At 41.1% G+C, this 20,735-nt stretch overlaps 1 protein-coding gene across 30 annotated transcripts in view; it reads right to left on the bottom strand.

Annotated features, from left to right (window-relative positions):
* Positions 1–20,735, bottom strand: part of Dock9 (dedicator of cytokinesis 9) — a 333,922-nt gene that overhangs the window by 47,196 nt on the left and 265,991 nt on the right. For 16 of the 30 annotated variants that reach the window (XM_029558890.1, XM_017795710.2, XM_008823575.3 and 13 more), the window contains exons 36-39: positions 15,738–15,804; positions 14,289–14,336; positions 11,716–11,852; positions 3,995–4,110 (exon numbers count right to left, since the gene is read on the bottom strand). In XM_029558890.1, coding sequence (XP_029414750.1) covers positions 3,995–4,110; positions 11,716–11,852; positions 14,289–14,336; positions 15,738–15,804 — 368 coding nt within the window. Of the gene's footprint in view, positions 1–3,994; positions 4,111–11,125; positions 11,170–11,715; positions 11,853–14,288; positions 14,337–15,737; positions 15,805–20,735 lie in introns of all 30 variants that reach the window. The other 14 variants (XM_008823584.3, XM_008823570.3, XM_008823579.3 and 11 more) reach the window with 2 other exon arrangements.

Raw genomic sequence — 20,735 nt, 5'->3', positions numbered from 1 at the left:
TTTCATTGGTTTTTACCCAGGAAATAGGCCTTTCAGGGAAGGAAATGCTCAATGTCAGTAATTCCTAAAAGAATACACAGGAAAAAAACTTTAAACGTGGGTGACAAAGTGAGGAATGTGAGAGTTGTTTGGCAGTCTTTCCCAGGCATGTGGCGTGTACTTTCCTTGGGCATTCTGGCTTTTTGCTTGTCTGTTGTTTTGAGACAGGATCTTACCATGTAGCCCTGGCTGGCCTGGACTTCACTATATAGACCAGGCTGGCCTTGAATTCATAGAGATCCATTGGCTTCTGCCTCCTGAGTACTGGGATTAAGGGTATGCATCATTACACCCAGCTAGACATTCATTTTAAGAGAACTTGCAGTTTGGAGAAAGACTGCTTCAGTTACAAACAACTGCCATTTACTATGATGACCTAAACCTTGTCTGTGCAGACCAGGCTGGGGCTGTGTAAACCTGATGCCAAACGCTCATTTGTACCTCACTCTTTTACTTCCTATTGCTTCTCATGATTATGTTTTAGTTCTTACTATGCAATTCAAATCAAGAAGTATTATATGGAACTGCTATGTTTTCAGATTAAACTTGTAAACACATTAAAAATCATAAAGCATCCAGGCGTGGTGGCACACACCTTTAATCCCAGCACTTGGGAGGCAGAGGCAGGCGTATCTTTGTGAGTTCAAGGCCAGCCTGGTCTACATAGTGAGTTCCAGGACAGCTGGAGCTACAGGGAGACCCTGTCTCAAAGAGACTAAAAAAAAAAAAAAAAAAAATCATAAAGCATTTCAAGGTCCACATTGCTTTGGATATGTGCTAATAACATATATTGTAAGGCAGATAGGGAAGAACTACACCTTTCTGTTCAGGAAATACATCCTTTTAGGTATTAAATGAAATAACACATTCGAGAACACCTAGCACTGTATTTGGCACCTGATAAGTGTGTGGTTAACTTTTTTCTTCTTTTCCTTGTATGAAAGATAATTCTAATACTTTGCTATTCATTCAGCTCAGCTCATGTCTTAACACACACACATACCCCATAGCACACAGCAGAGAACAAGGCCTTTGAACAGGCCAGCTGTATTATGATCTTGGGCACATTTCCTAACCTGTCAGCCTTGATTCCTCATCTGTAAAGTGAGCAATAATGAGATCTATTGGGGAGGGCTGCTGTGAAGATTACTGCCTGAGGTACAGAAGGCAGGCAATAAATGGCAGGAAGCAAATCTGATAGCTACGACAACCAGAGTTCAGGGGCAAATCTTTTCAAGCACTTAATCTCATTGAGAAATTGATTTCTGACTCTCTGGCAGCTTATCAGATGTGGTCAATAGGAGTCCACCTGACAGGATTCCATCTATGGAAGAGGATTTTCTTGTACAGCATGATGTCAGCTCACTCACTGTCAGCATCTTGCTGAAATGCTTCAACTGGTACCTCTGCTGAGTTATTGACATGCCAAGGAACATCCTGGTGGGATGTTCATAGACCTGGGAGTCTCAGTCGGCAGAGTGTGATGTGCCACACGGCCCAGCAGACAGTGGCACTGCAGACTATAGTCTATGCTTGTCCCCCATCTCCCCACTTTTGATGTGGCTCTCAGCTCTGCACGGCAAACAGTTGTGCACTCAGACACACCAAGGCTGAGCTCACTTTGGTTCTGCTGCTCCATCTATCCTGGATGTCCTGGGAGTCAGACTCTTTCCCAAAGGATATGGGGAGTGAGCCTGGGTGAGACTAGTGCTAAACTAGAGTTAACATGAATTCCTATTATGTTCCAGTCCCAGGATGAATGTTCTGGATCGTTCAGATTCTGACTTCTGCCTGTCATGTTTTAGATAAGGACATAAGGACTAAGATGTCAAGTAGAAATAGCCAAAGGCTGAAAAGCAGGAGAGTGGTGCAGCTAGGATTTGAAGGCTATGGGGCTCTGTACTATGCTGTGTCCATGTATACCAGAACCTGGTATGTACCAGCAATGTGCAAAGCCCTTTGAAGGGACAGTTCATGCAAACCTCACTAGCCCTGTGAGGTAGATCTTACTTTTTCCATCTTACAAATGGGAAGATATCAAGCATTTTTCTCAAAGACATTCATTCGGTCTATAAACACCATGATCAACTTTCTTCAGAAACTATTAGGTGACTTTTTTTTTTTTCTTGGAATCAGACCCCATATGGTTACCAGACATTTGGAGGTATACAACCCTGATGAATACTTTGAACGTTAAGCAATGGAAAGGATACTGAATGTAGGCTGTGGCTGTCCAGTGAGAAACTGCTACTGCCTCATGGTACCACCCATGATGCCCTTGGGCTACATGTGGCCTTTCTGACTGCACAGGCTCTTCCTCCAGAGTCTCCTGTCTATGTGCACGCAGGGTCCAGGCAGAAAGCAGCAGAGGGACCTATTGCAGTAGCTTCCCTGGACTACAGGATCAGCGCTCATCACGAATACACTTGCATGGCTAAACATGTTCTCATTCAGAACCTTCACTGCCCACATACAGACTTTTACACTATAACTTGAGAAAGAAAACAGAGGTTCCAAACCCCTCTGATGGTTCTAGTAGGGTCTAGTTCTCAAAATGTGAGATTTGGACCTCACATCCAGAATTTCTGATTTAGCTAGTTAGGGCTGGTGCCTAAGAATACAGATTTCTAACGTTTCCAGGGTGGCAGCTGCTGCCAGCCTAGAATCCATACTTGGAAAGCCACGGACAGAGGAAGCTCCACTTAAGCAAATACTGCTTCCCCCAGATGCATTCAGCAAGGGTCTGCATTTCCCTCTATCTCAACTGGGTTCCTGGTAACATGTTTGTTAGGGGTATAAATGGCTTGGTTGGTAAGGAAAAGACACAGCTATAATAGCATGACATGATACTGGGGCCATTATTTTTAATCTCACTAGTACAGAAAAAAAAATATTTCTGAGATAGTCTCATGTAGCCAAGATTGGCCTCAAACTCTCTTTGTAGCCAAGGATGACCATGAACTTGTGATCCTCCTACCTCAAAATCCTGAGTGCTAAGATTATTACGTGTGTATCACCACACATGATTTTTGTGGTATTGGGTATTGAACCCAGAGCCTCATGCATTCTAGCCAAGTACTCTAACAAATGAGCAATATTCAGTGCAAGAAATGTGTTTTATAAGTAGCAGGGTTAAATAGAGAATGACTTTGGTCATACTTCCTAAATACCCTTGTAATTAAGCAATATTTATAGCAATTAACACTAATTGACAATTTCCCCTTTCTATACTAGAAATGGAAGGAACTATTAAGCAAGAATAGGAAGTCTTAGGTTCCTAATAAGAGAACATGGTATAATGACAGATATATAAAAATGTCATAATGAAACCCATTACTCTGTATGCTAAATTAAAAAAAAAAACTGGTTGACGTTATAGCAAAGATAAAATAAAATAAAATAAAATAAAAAGAGTGGCTTGAAGAACCCAGCCCCAACTACTTGAGTATTATTTCTTAGATTTGAAAACAAGACAAAACTTTATTTCTTCCTTCATGAAAGGCTTTTGTCATTTTAATTTAGTAACAGATAAAGAATTTGAAAAAGATGAATGGGTTTGTATTTAATTGCTCCTCTGCCTATAAATATTTAATTTAAAGCATTTGGCTATGTTTAAAGATATTCAAGGCAGAAATGCCTGGTTAGGCTTCCACATTTATCATCTGGAGGGTTTAAGAAAATGCTTTCTTTTATCCAGGAGATCTGCCTTCAGGGACCTGTTCCGCCATTTCCAAGCACATAGGACATATGGACCGGTTAAGCTTTATCGTATCTCCCAGGTGCACCCATTCATTACAGGAAAGCTTCATTAAGGGAACATAAGGATTAATGGTCTCTTTATGGCAGCAAAACAGCTGAAGTCAAAGTACATCAGACGTGTATATCTATGGAGTTTAACATGATGAATGGATTCTAAGATAAAGACCTCTGACCATGAATGCTATTTAATACAAACCTTAAACGCCAGTGTAAACAGAGAGAGAGTGTCCAGAGCCGTGAGGCACACCTCAGTAGCAATGTTGGCTTCAAGGAGTGACTGGTGAAGGACATCTGCCTCCGAATGGCCATAGCCTGCATGAATCAACACAGGATTACTGTCCAGGGGTTCAGACAACAGGGCTGGTGGGGAGGGAGAATGACAGTCAACTTTTGATTATTTATAGAAGGCCCCTTTTCAGGGCCCACTCCCCCTTTGCCTCTCAGAGGAGGTGATATTAATAAAGTTTCCATTCAATGATGCATCTTTCCCAGCTCTGGGAGCTCCATGCCAGCAGCAGACATTTACTGTGTGCTTGCTACATGCCAGCTGTGAGTCTGGGACCTCCACACTTACTGTCTCAGCCACTCAGCAGCCCTGTGAAGTATAGACCTTATTAAACCCTTTTTACAGATAAGGAAAGAGACACAGAAAAGCTAACAAGCTTATCTCAAGTCATGAGGTAGTAAGACAGTAGAGCTTGGACTCCCACCAAAACAGGTTGCTGATGGTCAATTCAGCTACTTGACTGAGCTGTCACAATGTTGGGGAGCCGAGGGAGACTTCCTGAGAACCCCATGCAAAGAGGGGGAAAGGAGCCTCACATCAGGCTGGTCTCGGAGTCCAACTCCACCACTTACTATCAGTGTGGCTTTGGGCAAGTATCTGAGCTCTTTATCCTTCAGTGTCCTCATCTGTAGAACAGGGATAATAAGGGCATCTACTGCCAAAGGTTGTGGTGAGGACTAAATTTATTAACATCTATGAAGCTCTTAAAATAGCACCCAGTACAAAGTGAATGCTATAAAGTATTAAGTCAGTAACATCAAGGCTCTATATGATCAGTTAGAATCGTGAGTGATAATCAAGAGTTGACTGTACTGGGGGTAGTTTTTTACTCGTTTCAATAAAAAAGCACAAAAGCCAGTATATCTGAAAGAGATGTTTAAGATGAGGGAAAGGATGTGAAGGATCTGTCATGTAAGTTTAGCTTGATCATACATAGTTTAAACATAAACTGCCATCTCATGGTGGCTGTAAAATCAATTTAGCATAGATATAAATGCAGTTTGGCATATAAATTGAGATATTAAATTATGAAATGGTATGCATTAGCAGAAACACACGTAGGGTGTGGAAAGATGTTACAGTGCTGATCTAGCTTATATAGAAAGATGGTGATACAATGAAACATGATGTCTTTGTCCAAGGAGGGCCTGACAACAAACACTTATTAATTGGTCATTTCTTAATACCCCAAAGAGGAAGACATTAGTATACAGATAAGGAAAATGAAGCACAGAAAACCTAGACAATCTCCTGAAGACCAGTAATGGGAAAAACCCAAATCTATACTCCAAACTCCTACCCAGGTCACTGCATCAAAGGATTAGTACACAAGCTAAAAGGAGCAAAAAAAGAAACTATCACTGTATTGTTCTGACTTAAATAAATGTTAGAATTATAGAACAGTTCCTGCAAAGGCTACAGAGAGTTTTTTTTTGTTTTTCCCAACTGTCCTAGAACTCACTATGTAGTTAGTTCACAGAGATCCACCTGCCTCTGCCTCCCAAGTGCTGGGATTAAGGGCATGTAGTACCACATCCAATCACAGTAGAGCTTTTTAAAGTCACTGAGGTGCTTTGAAAATTCGATATGAGCACCATTATACATACTCATCCAACTTTGCTTTTACACAAGTGGCTCTTAGGTTTTATATCTGTGGATTATTCTGGCCCACAGAATAATTGTGAGGATACATAATACATTTGGTACCATGTTAGTTCTAGTCCTTTTTTGTTTGTTTGGTTTTGAATAAGAAATCTTCCAGATTAAAGGAAGGTAGATATTTGGGGGCACTAATCTGTTACTGCCTTTATATAAGCCAACACATTCCTTCAGTGCGTGGGGCTTGGTAATATACAGAGATAACAAAAAGGAAAACATGGATTAGTGATTACTATTAAAGAGATCGTAAACCATGGACAGAGAGGATGAAAACCAAAAAAGCCAACAGTTGTGATTAGACCAGCCAAAAATATTCACACAGGTCAAAGGGACTTTTAAGAGGCTGCTGTTTACTTTAAGTGAGTTATAAACTGGGTGAATTTTTAAAAGGAATTCTGTTTGGTGATTATTTTATTTTTTTCTCTGCATAGAACTGCCTTTTTTAGAAAACATACTGGCTGAGTGTGTCCAGGAACCATTATAACTGAGGCAGCCTATTTACTGAGCAAGCCCCACAGAGTTGACCTACTCCTGGTTGGAAGCCTGGGAACAGTTAGAGAGTCAAAATTTAGCAGTGTGTTGTTTTAAAAACATGCAGCCAATGTGCTAGGCTAATTAAGGGATATGATGATCTCCTCATGTAAAGAGCTACGGCAATGGCAAACTTTTGTAAGCTATCACACAGCCATGAGAGCATCTTACACAATCTCTAGGGACCAGTGAGAGGTGAAAGTGGGAGGGGAGGGATGGAGAAGGGGACCTGGGGTGGGTGTGAATATGAAGAGTATGATATCCTATGTGAAATGTCATAGCAAAACCCATTGTTCTGTGCACTAACTAAAAATTAATTTCAAGGTCACAAAATTAAATAAGAGCTAAAGAAAAAAGAAAGCAGATTTATGCAGCAGTCTGACTTTGTGAGTTATATTGAAATCTAAAAGACATGATCATTTTAGCCACATATTGTCATACTGTTTCTTAATTGTTCTAGTTTTAAAAAAAATCAGCAGAATGCTTAAACTATTGTTCATTAAAAAAAAACCATAAAGGAAATGGCAGCTCAGACTGTCCTCAGTCACAGTAAACTGAGATAACACATCCCCAGGCTTAGACAGGCTGTGCATGAAGACTTTCATCAAGTCACCATGCTAAAGAACAACACAGAAAAGGGAAATGATCAGCAGATCCAGCAAAATAGACTTTGGTCCATCTCAGGTCTATCTCAGGTGTTGCTTCTCAAGGTGCCATCCATTTTCTTTTTGTTTGCTTGCTTTGAGTAAGGGTCTCACAGTGGCCTGGGGCTCACCAAAGTAGGCTAGGCTGGCTAGTCAGCAGGCCCAAGGGATCAACCTGTCTCTGCCTCCCCAGTGCAAGGATTACAAATGTGCTACCGCCACAACACCTGCCTTTATTTTCAATATGGGTTCTGGGGATCAAATTCAGGTCCTCATGTTTGTTCAAGCACTTGACTGAGCTGTCTCCCCAGCTCAAGTCTCAGCAACTGAAGGCAGAGTGTGGTGTAAATTATACTACCTCCACTAGGGGGCAGTAGTACCTTGCAGCACTGTGTGGATTCCCTCTACCCTTGCTAGGCAGGGACAGAGGAGCAGGACTCCTGATGTCTTAGGGAGGTACACTGGGAGCTGCTTTGCGAGTCCCAAGCACTCGCAGTTCAAATTTACACAATTTTCATTCTACTTTCATTCCTACAATAAGACTGGCTTGTCTTTTAGTTTTAAAAATGTGTGTGTGGGGGTATAGCTAGGTGTATACACACATATGTATGTGCGAGTGCACTTGCCCATGTATGCATTTGAGTAGGGCAAGGGCAAATGTCAAGTATCTTCCTCTATTGCTTTCCACTTAATCTTTAAAGATTAAAGTTACATTTATTTATTAAGAGTGTGTGTGTGTGTGTGTGTGTGTGTGTGTGTGTATACATTTTTGCAGGTTTAGAGGATCACTTGCGGGAGTTTTCTCTTTCTACCATGTGGAAGCTAAGGCTCAAAGTCAGGTTGTAAGACATGGCAGCCTTTAGTGGCTGAGCCATCTTGCCTGCCCCTCTTCATCTTTTTTGAGACAGGGTCTCTTGCTGAGCCTGGGGCTTGCTGTTTTGGCTACACTAGCCAGTCATTAAACAACTGCCGTTTTCCCCCACCCCCACCAATCTACCTGCACTGGGGTTACAGATGCACACCAACTTTTACATGGATGTTGGGGATCTGAACTCAGGTCCTTATGCTTGTGCAGCAAATACTTTACCAATGGAGCCATCCCCCCAGCCCCAAGACTTGTTTTAAAATTTTCAAATATTTTCAGTACTCAGGGCCAAAAATGAGGACCCTCCCCCATGTTATCTGTTATGTTTGGGTGTAATTAACCTTATTGTATTTTATAAATCCGTCTGGCCTGAATCACTCACCTAACAGTTCTGACTGCACCTTCCTCCTAGAATGTAATATCAGAAGTGATGTGGTGGGGAGGGCAGGAGCCAGTCCACAGCCACACATCTTTTCTGAAGGTCAGGACATTTGAGATGAAAAAGTTTGTTAGACCTATAGTCTGAGAGAATGATAGCTGCCTTTCCTTTGAAAAATTACAATCTTCATGCTTATTTTTACTCCCCTCTCCCCAAATCATACTATGAATCCAGCAAAGCAATAAGATACAATACAAATACTGAACAACAAGGCATCTTCTTGTGAAAGAATTCCCCAAATGGAGATTTCCTCTCTTAGCTATATCAACTAATGGTGTATGGCTTTACTAAGTGTAAATACATATTATGCAAAATATCAAAATGATCAGCAGTCGATTATTCATTCCCCTTTCATTCAGGTCAGGTGTGGAGACATCTGCCTTTAGTCCCAGCACTTGGGAGGTAGAGGCTGGTGGATCTCTGTGAGAACTGTGGTCAAACTGGTCTACATAGTGAGTTCCAGGCCAGGTGGGGCTACAGAGAGATGCTGTCTCAAACAAACAAGCAAACCAAGTTTTTCCTTACAGATGGGCAAGGAGTAGAGAAAAAGGAATAATATTCTATGGCAAATTGAAATGATTGTTATCTTCCCCTGATTCACATATGAAGAAAACAAACATGTTCAGAATTATCAGTGGCCATAATCCACAATGTAGCCATTGGCTTTCTCTTCCCAGAGGAATACTGCATTTACCTGTATCTAAAAATGGTACTTAGTGACAGACACAGGTCCCAAACTGTGAAAAGACATGACACTGTTTAAGCAGGAACCCTACCTAACATTCTTAATTCTGAGATCCAATCAGTTACAATAAACATTAATTACTGACAGACCACCACATTAGATGAACTATATACATCCTGATTTCAGAAATGCCAGCAGAATGGCTAGTCTCACATCCTCCTCTCCTTGAGTGTGAGGGATGGCCACTGTTCCTTGTGGGCCTCTTCTGCCCCCTGCTGGTCAAGATGAGGTTTGACAAAAGGGAAGAAATGATGATGCAGAAGTATACTCTTCCTAGTTTTAATCTTCTATGAAATAAGTTCACTTTGGACTCGGGGTATCCCTGGCAGGTTGCTCACACATTGGATATATGTCATATTGGTTGGAGTAACAGAAAGTGTTGTGTTTACTGCTACATAAGACCTTTCTTCAAAGAGACATATATGGCCCAAGTTTCCCATAGAATCATAGAATACTTAGCTACAGAGATGAACAGGTATTCATATGTGTATATATATGCATATATGCACACATACATATAGATAATTATGTACAGATATATTGTCCTTGAACTTTTTTTGGCTAAGTTCCACATGGAGCTCAAGCCACCTAATTAGAATTAGAGCTAGAGAGAAAGACCAAGTTCTGGAAGATATGAGTAGGAAGCATGAGAACCAACGAGGAGGAAGTATAGAGACATGGGACAAGGTAAAGCAGGAAAACAGTGTGACTGAGAACGGCATACTACTAAAAGAAGGGAGGGAGGGGTGGAAGGGGGGGGCTGGGCCTAGAAGACCAGCTTCTCTGAGAACAGAAATCACCATTTCCTAACTTGGCTTTGGCAGCATTCAGTGGCCAGCTGTCTCTGGCCACCAGCTCCCAGCCTCTGCCACAGCATCCATTTGCAGGAGGCAGAGCTTCTGCATCCTGGACAGGATTACAGGGGTTGTATGTGTTAATAATTTGTTTTATTTTATTTTATTTGTTTACTGCATTTCCTAAATGACTATCCCTAGAGGCAGGGCCTTGGGTTTCTTTCTTTCTTTCTTTTTTTAATGCCTCAAAGTTTATACATTTATTTCAACAGATAGTGAATTACTCTTTGTTAAATAAATTATTTGGGCAAAGCCAATCCTGCAGTCCAGCATATCCCTAGGGACTGATTTTCTGCTGCTAAACAGGAAATGAAAATTAAAAATAACAAAATGTCTGGCTTTCTTTGCCTTAACCCCTTGTCCGTAGAACTAGCAAAAACTTTAAAAGTTGAAAAGTCAGGTACTCAGCGTGTCAATAAATGTGCATTCTACTGCTGAGTGTGGAGCTTAGAACTAGCAAATGAAGATTATCAATTCAGTGTGTGGCAGACTGACACAGTATTGATTTACATTAAGCCTAGAACCGTATGGAGAGACTGTTCCCATTATGGTTAATTTAGCTGGTCAGAATATGGGAAGTTGCTGCATTTCTATCCCTCAAGTTGCCTTTCTTGGAAGTAGTATTAATACACGGTGATGGGAATATTATCTTTACTAGTAATCTGCATTAAGAAAACAGTATGATGGCCAGGCATGGCGTAACATGCCTTTAATCCCAGGGTTTGGGAGGTAGAGGCAGGAAGATCTCTGTGAGACCAGGCCAGCCTGGTGTACATAACAAGTTCCAGGTCAGCCAGGGCTACATAGCGAGACCGTGTCTCACAAAATAAAAATTTAAAAAAATTTTAAAAAGCATGAAAATCATAGAATGAAATTCTTACATTAGAAATGATAGAAAGGTATTAATAATCATGTATTAAATACAGTGCTTGGAATGAGGCAAGCAGTTTTCTAACTAAGACAGTAACTAGCTACACCACGCTTGGAGGGAAAGACGGAATGATTTGGAGAAAGTAAGTCAAAGTGGAGGTTACTAAAGAGAGCCATATAATTTTTCTTGAGCTGCATGGCTGATATGTTTTAGGTTTTCTGCTTTGAGAAACGCTTGTATAGATGATGTCTAGAAACAGCAACACGGAGCCTTAAACCCTCGGGTGACTGATAAAAGGAAGTGAAAAAGATGGTCCCCCACACTGGAAGATTTCTACTGTGAGGTTAGGAAAGCCCTAAAGTTAGGAAGGCAAGATGAACAAAGGGTGTTGGTTTGCGAGTGAAGCAGTGACTCCAACCTGATTAAATCTTACCATTGTCTACAGAAATTCCAAGCACACTTGATATCTTTCTCACACTGAAAACACAGAAAAAGTCACTTTATTATTGGATGCTTTTCCATACCCTCACAAATCGATTCATGGGCTTTATGCTTTCACAGCAGTGAAAGGATTAATATTCATTTGCAGCTGGGATGTCAGAATGTGGTGCTTGATCAATTACATACATGCATCGGGAGAGGTAAAAGGAATCGGACCCAAGTGTGCTCGGGAGATTCAGGGGGAAAACAAATCACTGAGAAATTGGCCACAGGCAACAAGTCCAAGCATTAAATTTAAAATACAGACAACGTTTGGCCATGGAACCTGTTTAATTTTTGTTTGGGGTTGGGGCAAATGATCTGGTGCTTTTAGGATGGGTGCTGTAGTTGACTGGGCTCCACATTCTGTCACTCCACACTGCTCAGGACTCTGGTCCTCCAACTCTCCATTCGACTTGCTTTGTGCTGGAAGAAAAATTAAGTTGGTGACGTGGTATGGTGTCCCAGGGCTCTCCCCTCTGAGATGGTACAGAGATGGCACAGAGATGGCTGGCTGTTACGATGGTATGTCATGTGACTTACTGTGGTTAAAAGTGACAGAGTTATCCAGGCTGCCCAGCTGCTGCAATCTGGCATGCATCATTCCTGTTCTGTTACGGGAAACAGGCAATGTCTGAGACTTTCGATCATGAACTATGGGTCCCAACCCCTCCTGGTTCCTGCAACATGAGTGAAATGGGATAGGAGCAAAAGTTAGACGTGTTATACCGCGGCGACACGGGAGCGTTAGTGAAGCCAGAACATGGCATAGGGGGAGTCAGGCTAACGCAGCCTAGCAGCCAGGGACACAAAGAGACGCTAACTCTTACAGTTCACGGCAAAGCACCTGGTGACAAGGAAGCCAAAATCAAGCCAAAGTAGAGGCTTTTCCACTCTGAGAAAGCACCCTGAAGGTGTGACTTTTAAAACAGTGTCACTCCAATGTGGTGCTAAAGATTGGCGTTCTGACAACTAACAAAACACCATGAGCCTTTCTGAAATTATACATGAGTGAGCAAAGAGATACTATCCTAATTTTTAAAAATGCATTGAAAGAAGCAGAGAACAGGCATGCAATGGCAGGGGTTCAATGAGGCACTGGAACACCTCTATTCTTACCCAAGCAGGAAGAAGAGCCACACACTTTGTTAAACTTGTCAGCAGTCAAGTAGAGAAAACAGAAAAGTGATCTGGGTTAGCAGGCAAACAGCTCACTTCCCTAGTGTGTACCATCACCAGAGCAGATGGAACAGGAGATCAGTGCTGGAGTGACACCTTTCTCCCATCCTGGAGCCCACCATGCCCCTCACTGTTATGGTGTATAGAAGAACAGGGGCATGCATGGACTATCATGGACAGCATGCTGCTGGGTGATTTCCAAGTGACAAGAAGGCACAGTGTTCACATAACCAAACCGCTGTGGATGGCAAACACTGACAATGTTCACGTCATGGTTTAAGATCTTTGTCACATGCAGAAGGGACCATGGCAACTTTCATATTGAGCAGGGTGTATCTTTTCACAGCCCAAGGTACAAAATAAGACCAGCTCCACTCCCATCTTTCCCACCCATCTGTTCTTAAAGTAGTCCATGTTATATGCAAATATATACATGGGCTTATACATTGGCAAGTTCTCTTTCAAAATTGATATTTACTGGGAGGATAAGGGAGAGAGCCACTTTACAAACCTAATTCTAAAATATTTTGTCAGGGAAGAAATCATCAACTTCCCATATTCACCATTTTACGTTCCTGAGGCATTTTATCTCACTAGGCCAAACATGGTCCAAATGCCTTCTTGTATGTAAGGTAAGTGTCAATAATCACAAAGATGGTGTGTCGGTAGCCCAGCACAGAGTTTTTTGGTTATCACATACACTAATGCCCGTCTTCATGGGGCGACCAGAGAGAATAAATGTCAAGACACATTACTAGGATGAAGGCACCTTGTATATAGTTGCATGTGGGACTCAAAACCAAACATAAAATGTACTGTAGTGATAAAAATAAAAGTTAAGATTAGAAAACTTTAAAAAATACCACCTTTTAATTAAAACAGAAAATATTAATAACAGGAAAGCGCAAAAAAAACCCTCACTATATTTGCTTTTTTTTTAAAAAAAAAGAGAATATGTGCTCTCATTTCTTAACATAAAATATATTTCTAAAATTTCTCAAATATCCCCAGAAAGCACAATGCTAACATAAAAGCAAATAATCACATTAAAATATGAAGCATGTTAATCTCTGTTCTAATTCACTTCTATAAAATAGAATTATAGGAAAGAGAAACAAACCTCAATTACAATTAAACTTTCAACTTTCTTAAAACATACGTATACATTTACTTAGAATTAAACTGTTAAAAGCAATACAAGACAATGATGCTTAGGCTGAGTCCCCACACATATATAGACATGGACACAACACACTGGCTGGCTATAGGGCAGGAGTAAGAACCTGGTAATGGACAACATGTGCTGGGAGGAAATGCCCCCAGAAAAGGAGCTGTCTGGCCACAGGAGCCTCTAGCTCTCCTGGGACCAAAGTGTGGCCCAGAACAAACAGGTCAGTGGGGAGTTAGAATACTCAAGAACACAGTCTGCTTACTGATGGGACAGTGTAAGAGGAGAAAGGGCTCCATTTTAGAGGTCTGTGGAAGTCCACAGAAATTTGAGATAGGATAAAAACATTCTTTTAATTAAGAAAGAAGAGTGGTTAGGTGAGAACTTAAGCCTCTTTGTAGTTGGGAGCAGGGACAGTAAAACAGATAAGAAGAAAATATATGAAAAGGAAGTCAGGAGAAGAGAAGGAGAAAGAGTCAGAGGAGAGAGTGTGAGAATTTGGAAGAGAATCCGGAAGGAAGTTAGCAACAGGCCCCTAAAGACAATCCTAAGAGAGGAGTGTGAGACAAAACAAGATAGAAGGAATGTAGAAATGCTGACACAAGACACTACCAGACTCCATGGTGGCCACCCGAGGCCTGCCAACTGTCTGTGTGGCTACTTCTGTGAATCCCACCTGCCAATTACCGCAGATGACCATTCCCACACATTCAGATTCAAGTCACACAGAAAATGATATGACATTTCACACTAGGATGCCCCACAGTACCTGGCTATGTAGCGCTTCCCCATATACTGGAACTGGTGCAAGCAGACTCTGCAAACAAAACATCATTAGAGACTGCAAAGACAAAACTGTTCTCAATACACTGCTTTCAGCCATTGACAATAACTTCTACAAACACACTGACTGCTACCCCTCACTTTTGCCTTGTGGGAATTTTCTGGATGGTTTCTCTCCACACAACCAAAAGTATTAACCTGTCAGGGAAGCCCCCCAGTGTGCCACCTTCAGAACTGGGATAGCAAGGGCAACACCAGAAGGGCAACAAAAGTCTTTGTTCATCCACTCAGGGCTGGCAGACTCAGTCCAAGGCAGCCTGCCTTAGAAGATGCTGGAGACCTTCCATGCCGCTATGTGTTGCTCCCTCCTCCTCATTCAAGTCTATCACAGGAGCTCTCATTTGGCTCAAGTATAGATAGCAAGTATAAAGTTTTCTGTTCTGTTTTATTTGTTAATTTATTTTTATTTTATGTGTATGAGTGTTTTGTCTCCATGTATGTAAGTGCACCATGTGCATGCAATGCCCACAGAGGCTGGAGGAAGACGTTGGATCCCCTGGAACTGGAGTTATGGGTGGTTGTTAGCCACCATGTGAGTGCTGGGAACCGAACTTCTGCAAGAGCAGCCAGTGCTCTTAATCACTGGGCCATCTCTCTAGCCCCTATTTTGTCCTAAAACTAGTTTTTAGAGAACCATGCATCTAATAAAATGTAGCTAACATTATGTGTTCTCTGGTAGCCAGTCTTGGCTGACCACATGCTAACTTCCTCATTAAAAGAGTGGTCATGAGACTGAACCACATTCTTGCAGGAGGATCAGGTCCTTCCCGCTCATAGCTTCAAGATGGGAAAAGCTTGGAAAACTAGGTTTCCACTTGAGTTTCCTCAAATACATCTGCCACCAAGCTATCAGACATAAACCTACTAAGAGTCACGATTTTCTCAAATATGAACAGTAATAGAACTATAGAATTTTTTTCACAGATAAAATAATGTGTTTGATTGAGGGGTGCTGTCTGAGATGCAGTTTTTAAAGGAAATTAAAAAAAAAACGCTCAAATTCTGAATTTGAAAAAATACTAGTCCTCAGCAGTTTTGGATAAGGTATTATGGATTTGTGTTTCTAAAAATGTAGAGCTTTAAAGAAATCAGAAACTTGTACTGAAGAGAGAAAATAATCACTAGATTTAGCTTAGAGAAGTGGTATCTACCTAATCAGTAAATAAGCTTTGTACTATTTTATTAAAATGGTGTCAGCACAGAAATACCTCATCTATAACAACCAACCGCAGTATTTTAAGGCTGACCACTGTTAACTGGATCAAGGAAGAGAGCATGCGCCACACACAACATTCCTGCCTCCAGCACACAGTCTTCTTGACACCCCCATCCGGGCAAAATCAAGAGTCAATGGGTAAATACAAAAACTACTCACTCCGATATTGTAAAGAAATCCATAAGTTCCGCTGTTGAAGCCTTGTTCCAGTATGTAAACAAAGCATCTAAAAATAAGCATTTATTTGGCAAGGATCACGATATGTATCACAAATATTATAGATAATGACCTACTATGACATTAGACTGTGGAGTATAGGCCACCACTACCAAATCACACTGACAGTCTAGTCTAACTTGGATAACACACACAGCAAGCTCATTCAACTTAAGAACATCTGAACACCCAAACTTTAATCATACATTACCTAGTGCCATATAGTACAAGGTCATTTAACTTATCCATAATGTGCTTCTAATTCAAAGGATACAGGAAAGTATATAATCTAAAGTCAGGCTCTCTCATTTTCTACCTTAGAATCCTTCCCTCCACTGCAGAGAATTTGTTGAAAATTTCTACATACTACATTTACTGTTTTGTCTCTGAGGTTATTATTTAGACCTATTTTATTTTTAAATTATGTATATGGGTCTGTGTAGGGGTATGTGAACAAGAGTGCAGGTGCCCACAGAGGCCAGAAGGCATTGGATCCCCTGGAGCTTGAGTTACAGGCAGTTAACCTGTCTTGTATTGATATTGATGAACATTTACTGCTTTTTTCTAACCTACTACTACAGTCATGCTTTGCAAAACATCCTGTCACATGGATTTTTGCATGCTCATCCAGCTACATCTACAGGACAGATTCCTGGAAGTGATACAGAATACCAAATGGGAGACTGCTGAACTCTCTGCATTCAACCCTTGCCAGTCTGGTATTGTACAAAGACCACTCTCATTTGAAACTTAAATATTCTTGCTTTCTTTCATATGAAGGTGAAAAACAGGTGAGGAGATTTCTTCCCAGAATATCCTTGTGTCTTTAGAGCCTGAGATGAGCAGAGAGATGAGTGGTTGTGGGCTTTTACTCTTCATTTCTCAAGGACAGTGAGAGGCAGAGAAGACATCGAATCAATGGCGAATCTGTCATATGCCAGGCACCATTCTTGATGCTGTCCCAATTCTGCAGATAGTGCCATCTAATCCACACTCTGATCCCACACAGGACAATTCTCATTTACAGATGTACCAACAGAGGCTCAGGAAAGCTAAGCATGTCTCCCATTTACCTGCCTAAAGAATCATGGTGAAAGGGAACTTAATCCAAGCAGACATGATTCTAAGAACCAACTTTGACTCTTGTGACTAGTAGTGAGGATGGGTCAAGAAGCTTCCATCTTGGAAGGTTCGGAGCTCAGAATCCAGATGGACAAACTCTGGTTAGTTGAGGCTGCTCATCCTAGGAAGGTGAGTCCTGAGGAGCCTCATGGTGGCCCCGCCAGCGCACACCGGGCAGATCAGCCAGCATAGCAGTATTATCACTGATTTGCCTTGCTCTGGATTCAGGCTTCTAGTTGGACTCTGAAGCTGTCTAAGAGGGAGGAGGCTCAAGGAAGCACAGAATGGAGGGTTCAGTGTGTAGATACTTCTTAAATGTGGAGTAAGTGAAAGGAAAGAGGAGCTACAGAGCTGTACAATCAATTGTGGTTGTCCATCTGCTAAACTGCCTCCAGGGGTTAATTTCTGTCTCCCCCTATACATCACACACAAAAATCAAGTCTAAGTGAGTTTTAGGTTTGAATACAAAAACTTTAAAAATATAGCCTTGAGGCTGGAAGTATGGCTGGGCGATTAGGGTTCAGTTCCCAGCACCCACATGGTGGCTAACAACCCTCCATAATTCTAGTTCCAGGGGATCTGGTACCCTCTTCTGGCCTCTGAGGATATTGTACTTATGTGGTACACTTACATACACGTAGGCAAAATACTCATACACATAAAATAAATGAATAAAAAAATTTAATATAGTTTTTCAAGAAAATATGAGAGCATATTTTAAAAATATTATTTGTGTGTGTGGTCATGTGCCTGTAGAAGCTAGAAAAGGGTGTTAGATCTCCTGGAGCTAGAGTTACAGGCACTGAGAGTGCTAGGACCTGAACTTCAGTCCTCTGCAAGGGCAACAAGTGTTCTTAACCACTAAGCCATCTCTCTTCTCCCTAGAATTATCTTTATGTCCTCAGAGATATATTTCTAAAATGGGATACGGGCATACAAAATTTAATCTTAAAGGGGAAAAAAATGGTAACTTGAAGGCAACATGGAAAAAATGCTATTTTATTTTTTAAATGTATTATCATCCTCCCTATCTATCTATCTATCTATCTGTCTGTCTGTCTGTCTATCTATCTATCTATCTATCTATCTATCTATCAATCAATCATGTATCATCTATTAATCTAAGTGTTATACCCGCATATATCTAAGTGCACCAGTGTCATGCAATGCCTGAGGAGAGCAGAAGAGGGTCTTAGATCCCCTGGAACTGGAGTTACGGACAATTGTTAGCAGTCATGTGGGTGATGGGATTCGAAGCTGGGTCTTCTGCAAGAGCAGCCAGTGCTCTTAACCACTGAGCTATCTCTCTAGCTACCCCCCCAATGCTATTTTAAAACTGTTTTGAAGTGGTGTTGATGGTTTCAAAATCCATGTATGATTTTCTGAAGAGTTTAAAGGATAACTTTCATCTGGACACGAAAGTATATATTGTCTTTAAAATGCAGTTATGCTCTAATTATATACCATATTCAGTAATGGAAATTTTAAAAAATTTTTAAAGAAAACCAAGGAAAAATAATATTATAATGTAGTTGAAACTCTTTGCCATGGAGCAAAATCTGACTTTTGATTTACATGGGACAAATTTCAACTTTACAATCCCAGTATGAAGAATAAACATTCGTGCTCTGGTCATTATTCAGGGAGAATCTTGCTTATCTTTAATTTTTTAAGTTGCTATTTTAAATTAATTTATGAACAAAATAGTAAAGTTGTCCAGTCCTTAAGTATTTCAGGGACAAGCAGGTCATCTCTACCGTCTGTGTAATGGAGTCTGACTGCTAAAATGTGGCTGAATGAAACTGAAAATCCAGCAAAAATCTAACGGACAAAACCCCAGCATTTTTCAGGAAGAAACACCTTTTTGTAAGATGTTAATAGCCTTGTCTACTATTACCAAATATACACAACACAGCAGCTTCACTGGTTCAGAGCAAATGACATGCTGCTGCAGAGGAGCTCATCTTACTCAGTGTCCATAAGGCTATTTGTTAGGTACCTTCTAATTCGCTGTAGGAAAATAACACCTCCCCCTACCAGGATAAGAATTATGATTTCATGGGATTAGCTACAGCATACCTCTATAGTTATACCTGCCCCGAATACACACTTACAAACTTTGTGATATAGATAAAACTTTAATAATTTTGCTCATCTCTATTAAAAATGTCTGTACTATTTAGTTTTAAAATGTCAACTTGCATGGGGCTGGAGAGATGGCTCAGCGGTTAAGAGCACTGGCAACTCTTTCAGAGGACCCAGGTTCAATTCTCAGCACTCACATGGTGGCTAACCATCTGTAACTCCAGTTCCAGGGGATTTGATGCCTTCTTCTGACCTCCACAGGCATTGCATAACATGGGTGCACCTCAATACAGGCAGGCAATACACTCATACACATAAAATAAAAATAATTAAAAAAATATATTTTTTTGTCTTTTTGGGACAGGGTCTCCCTGTAGCTCCAGCTGTCCTGGAACTCACTATATAGACCAGGCTGGCCTCAAACTCACAAAGATCCACCTGCCTCTGCCTCCCAATTGCTGGGATTAAAGGCGTGCACCACCACGCCCCGCCCCAAAATATATATTTTTAAAATGTCAACTTGCCACAAGCTAGAATCACCTGAGGAGGGAGTCTTAATTAAGGGATTTTCTAGATCAGGTTGCCCTCTGGAAATGTCTGTGCAGGATTGTCTTGATTGTTAACTCTGGTGGGAAGACCCGCCATGCATGTGGGCAGCACCATTTGATGGGCTGAGCACTAAGCTAGGTAAGAGTCAGGAAAGCCAGCTGAGGGAACAAGCAGGTGGGGTGAATACATTCGTTTCTCTGCTCTTAGCTGTGGATGTGATAGGACCAGCTGCTTGAGTTTCTGCCTTGACTTCCCTGAAATGATGGAATTGTAAGTCAAATGAACCCTTTCCTCTTTTATTGCTTTTGGTCAGGGTGTCTTATCACAGAAACAAAATGAAACTAGAACCAGGCCTTTGTTTCTCTTTATCAGAAACAAAATCTCCTAGGATACCATTATCTCCATCACAAGACTCAATCTGTATCTTTTCCTCCCAGTTAAAGCTAGAGATAGCATATGCACGTTCATTAATACAGCCCCAAATAATACTTTCCAATTTATGGGACTGATGAATAAAGTTATGCAAGTTGCCGGTTGAGTTTGTTTGGACAACAAATCAATCAATTATCAATCAATCAATCAAAGCTACTTTATTTATCTGCTTCTGACTTCTTCAGTTAAGATGGTAGGTCCAAGATTAATAATAAGCCCATTGTTAGGACTGAGGATGTGGCTCAGCTGGTAGAGTGCTTGCCTAGTACGCATGAATTCCTGAGTTTGATCCTCAGCACTGCATAAATTGTGAACTGGATGTGGCAGCCCATGCCTACAATCCCAGGACTCTGGAGGTAGAGGCAAGAAGATCAAAAGTTCAAGGTTACCCTCAGTTACATAGAGAATTTGAGTCCTGCCTAGGCTACATGAGATACTATCAAATAAAAAGGTCCATTCTGGGGCTGGAGAGAAGACTCAGCGGTTAAAAGCATTGGCTGCTCTTGCAGAGGACCTGGGTTCGATTCTCAACACCCACGTGGCGGCTAACAACCATCCTAACAGAAGAGGGGATCCAACGTCCTCTTCTGACCTCCATAGGCATTGTACAACATAGATGCACCTACATACATGCAGGCAATACACTCATACACATAAATAAAAATAATAAATAGAATATTTTTAAAAGACCCATTTCCATTTTAGAATTCATTTTCTAGATTATTTTTTCATATTAAAGCTTCAATTTCTACT

The sequence above is a fragment of the Nannospalax galili genome, unplaced genomic scaffold (assembly GCF_000622305.1).
Source record: "Nannospalax galili isolate Female #2095 unplaced genomic scaffold, S.galili_v1.0 scaffold528, whole genome shotgun sequence".
Classification (NCBI taxonomy): Eukaryota; Metazoa; Chordata; class Mammalia; order Rodentia; family Spalacidae; genus Nannospalax; species Nannospalax galili.
Note: the sequence above shows the minus strand (reverse complement) of the source record. Positions and strands in the feature narration are given on the sequence as shown.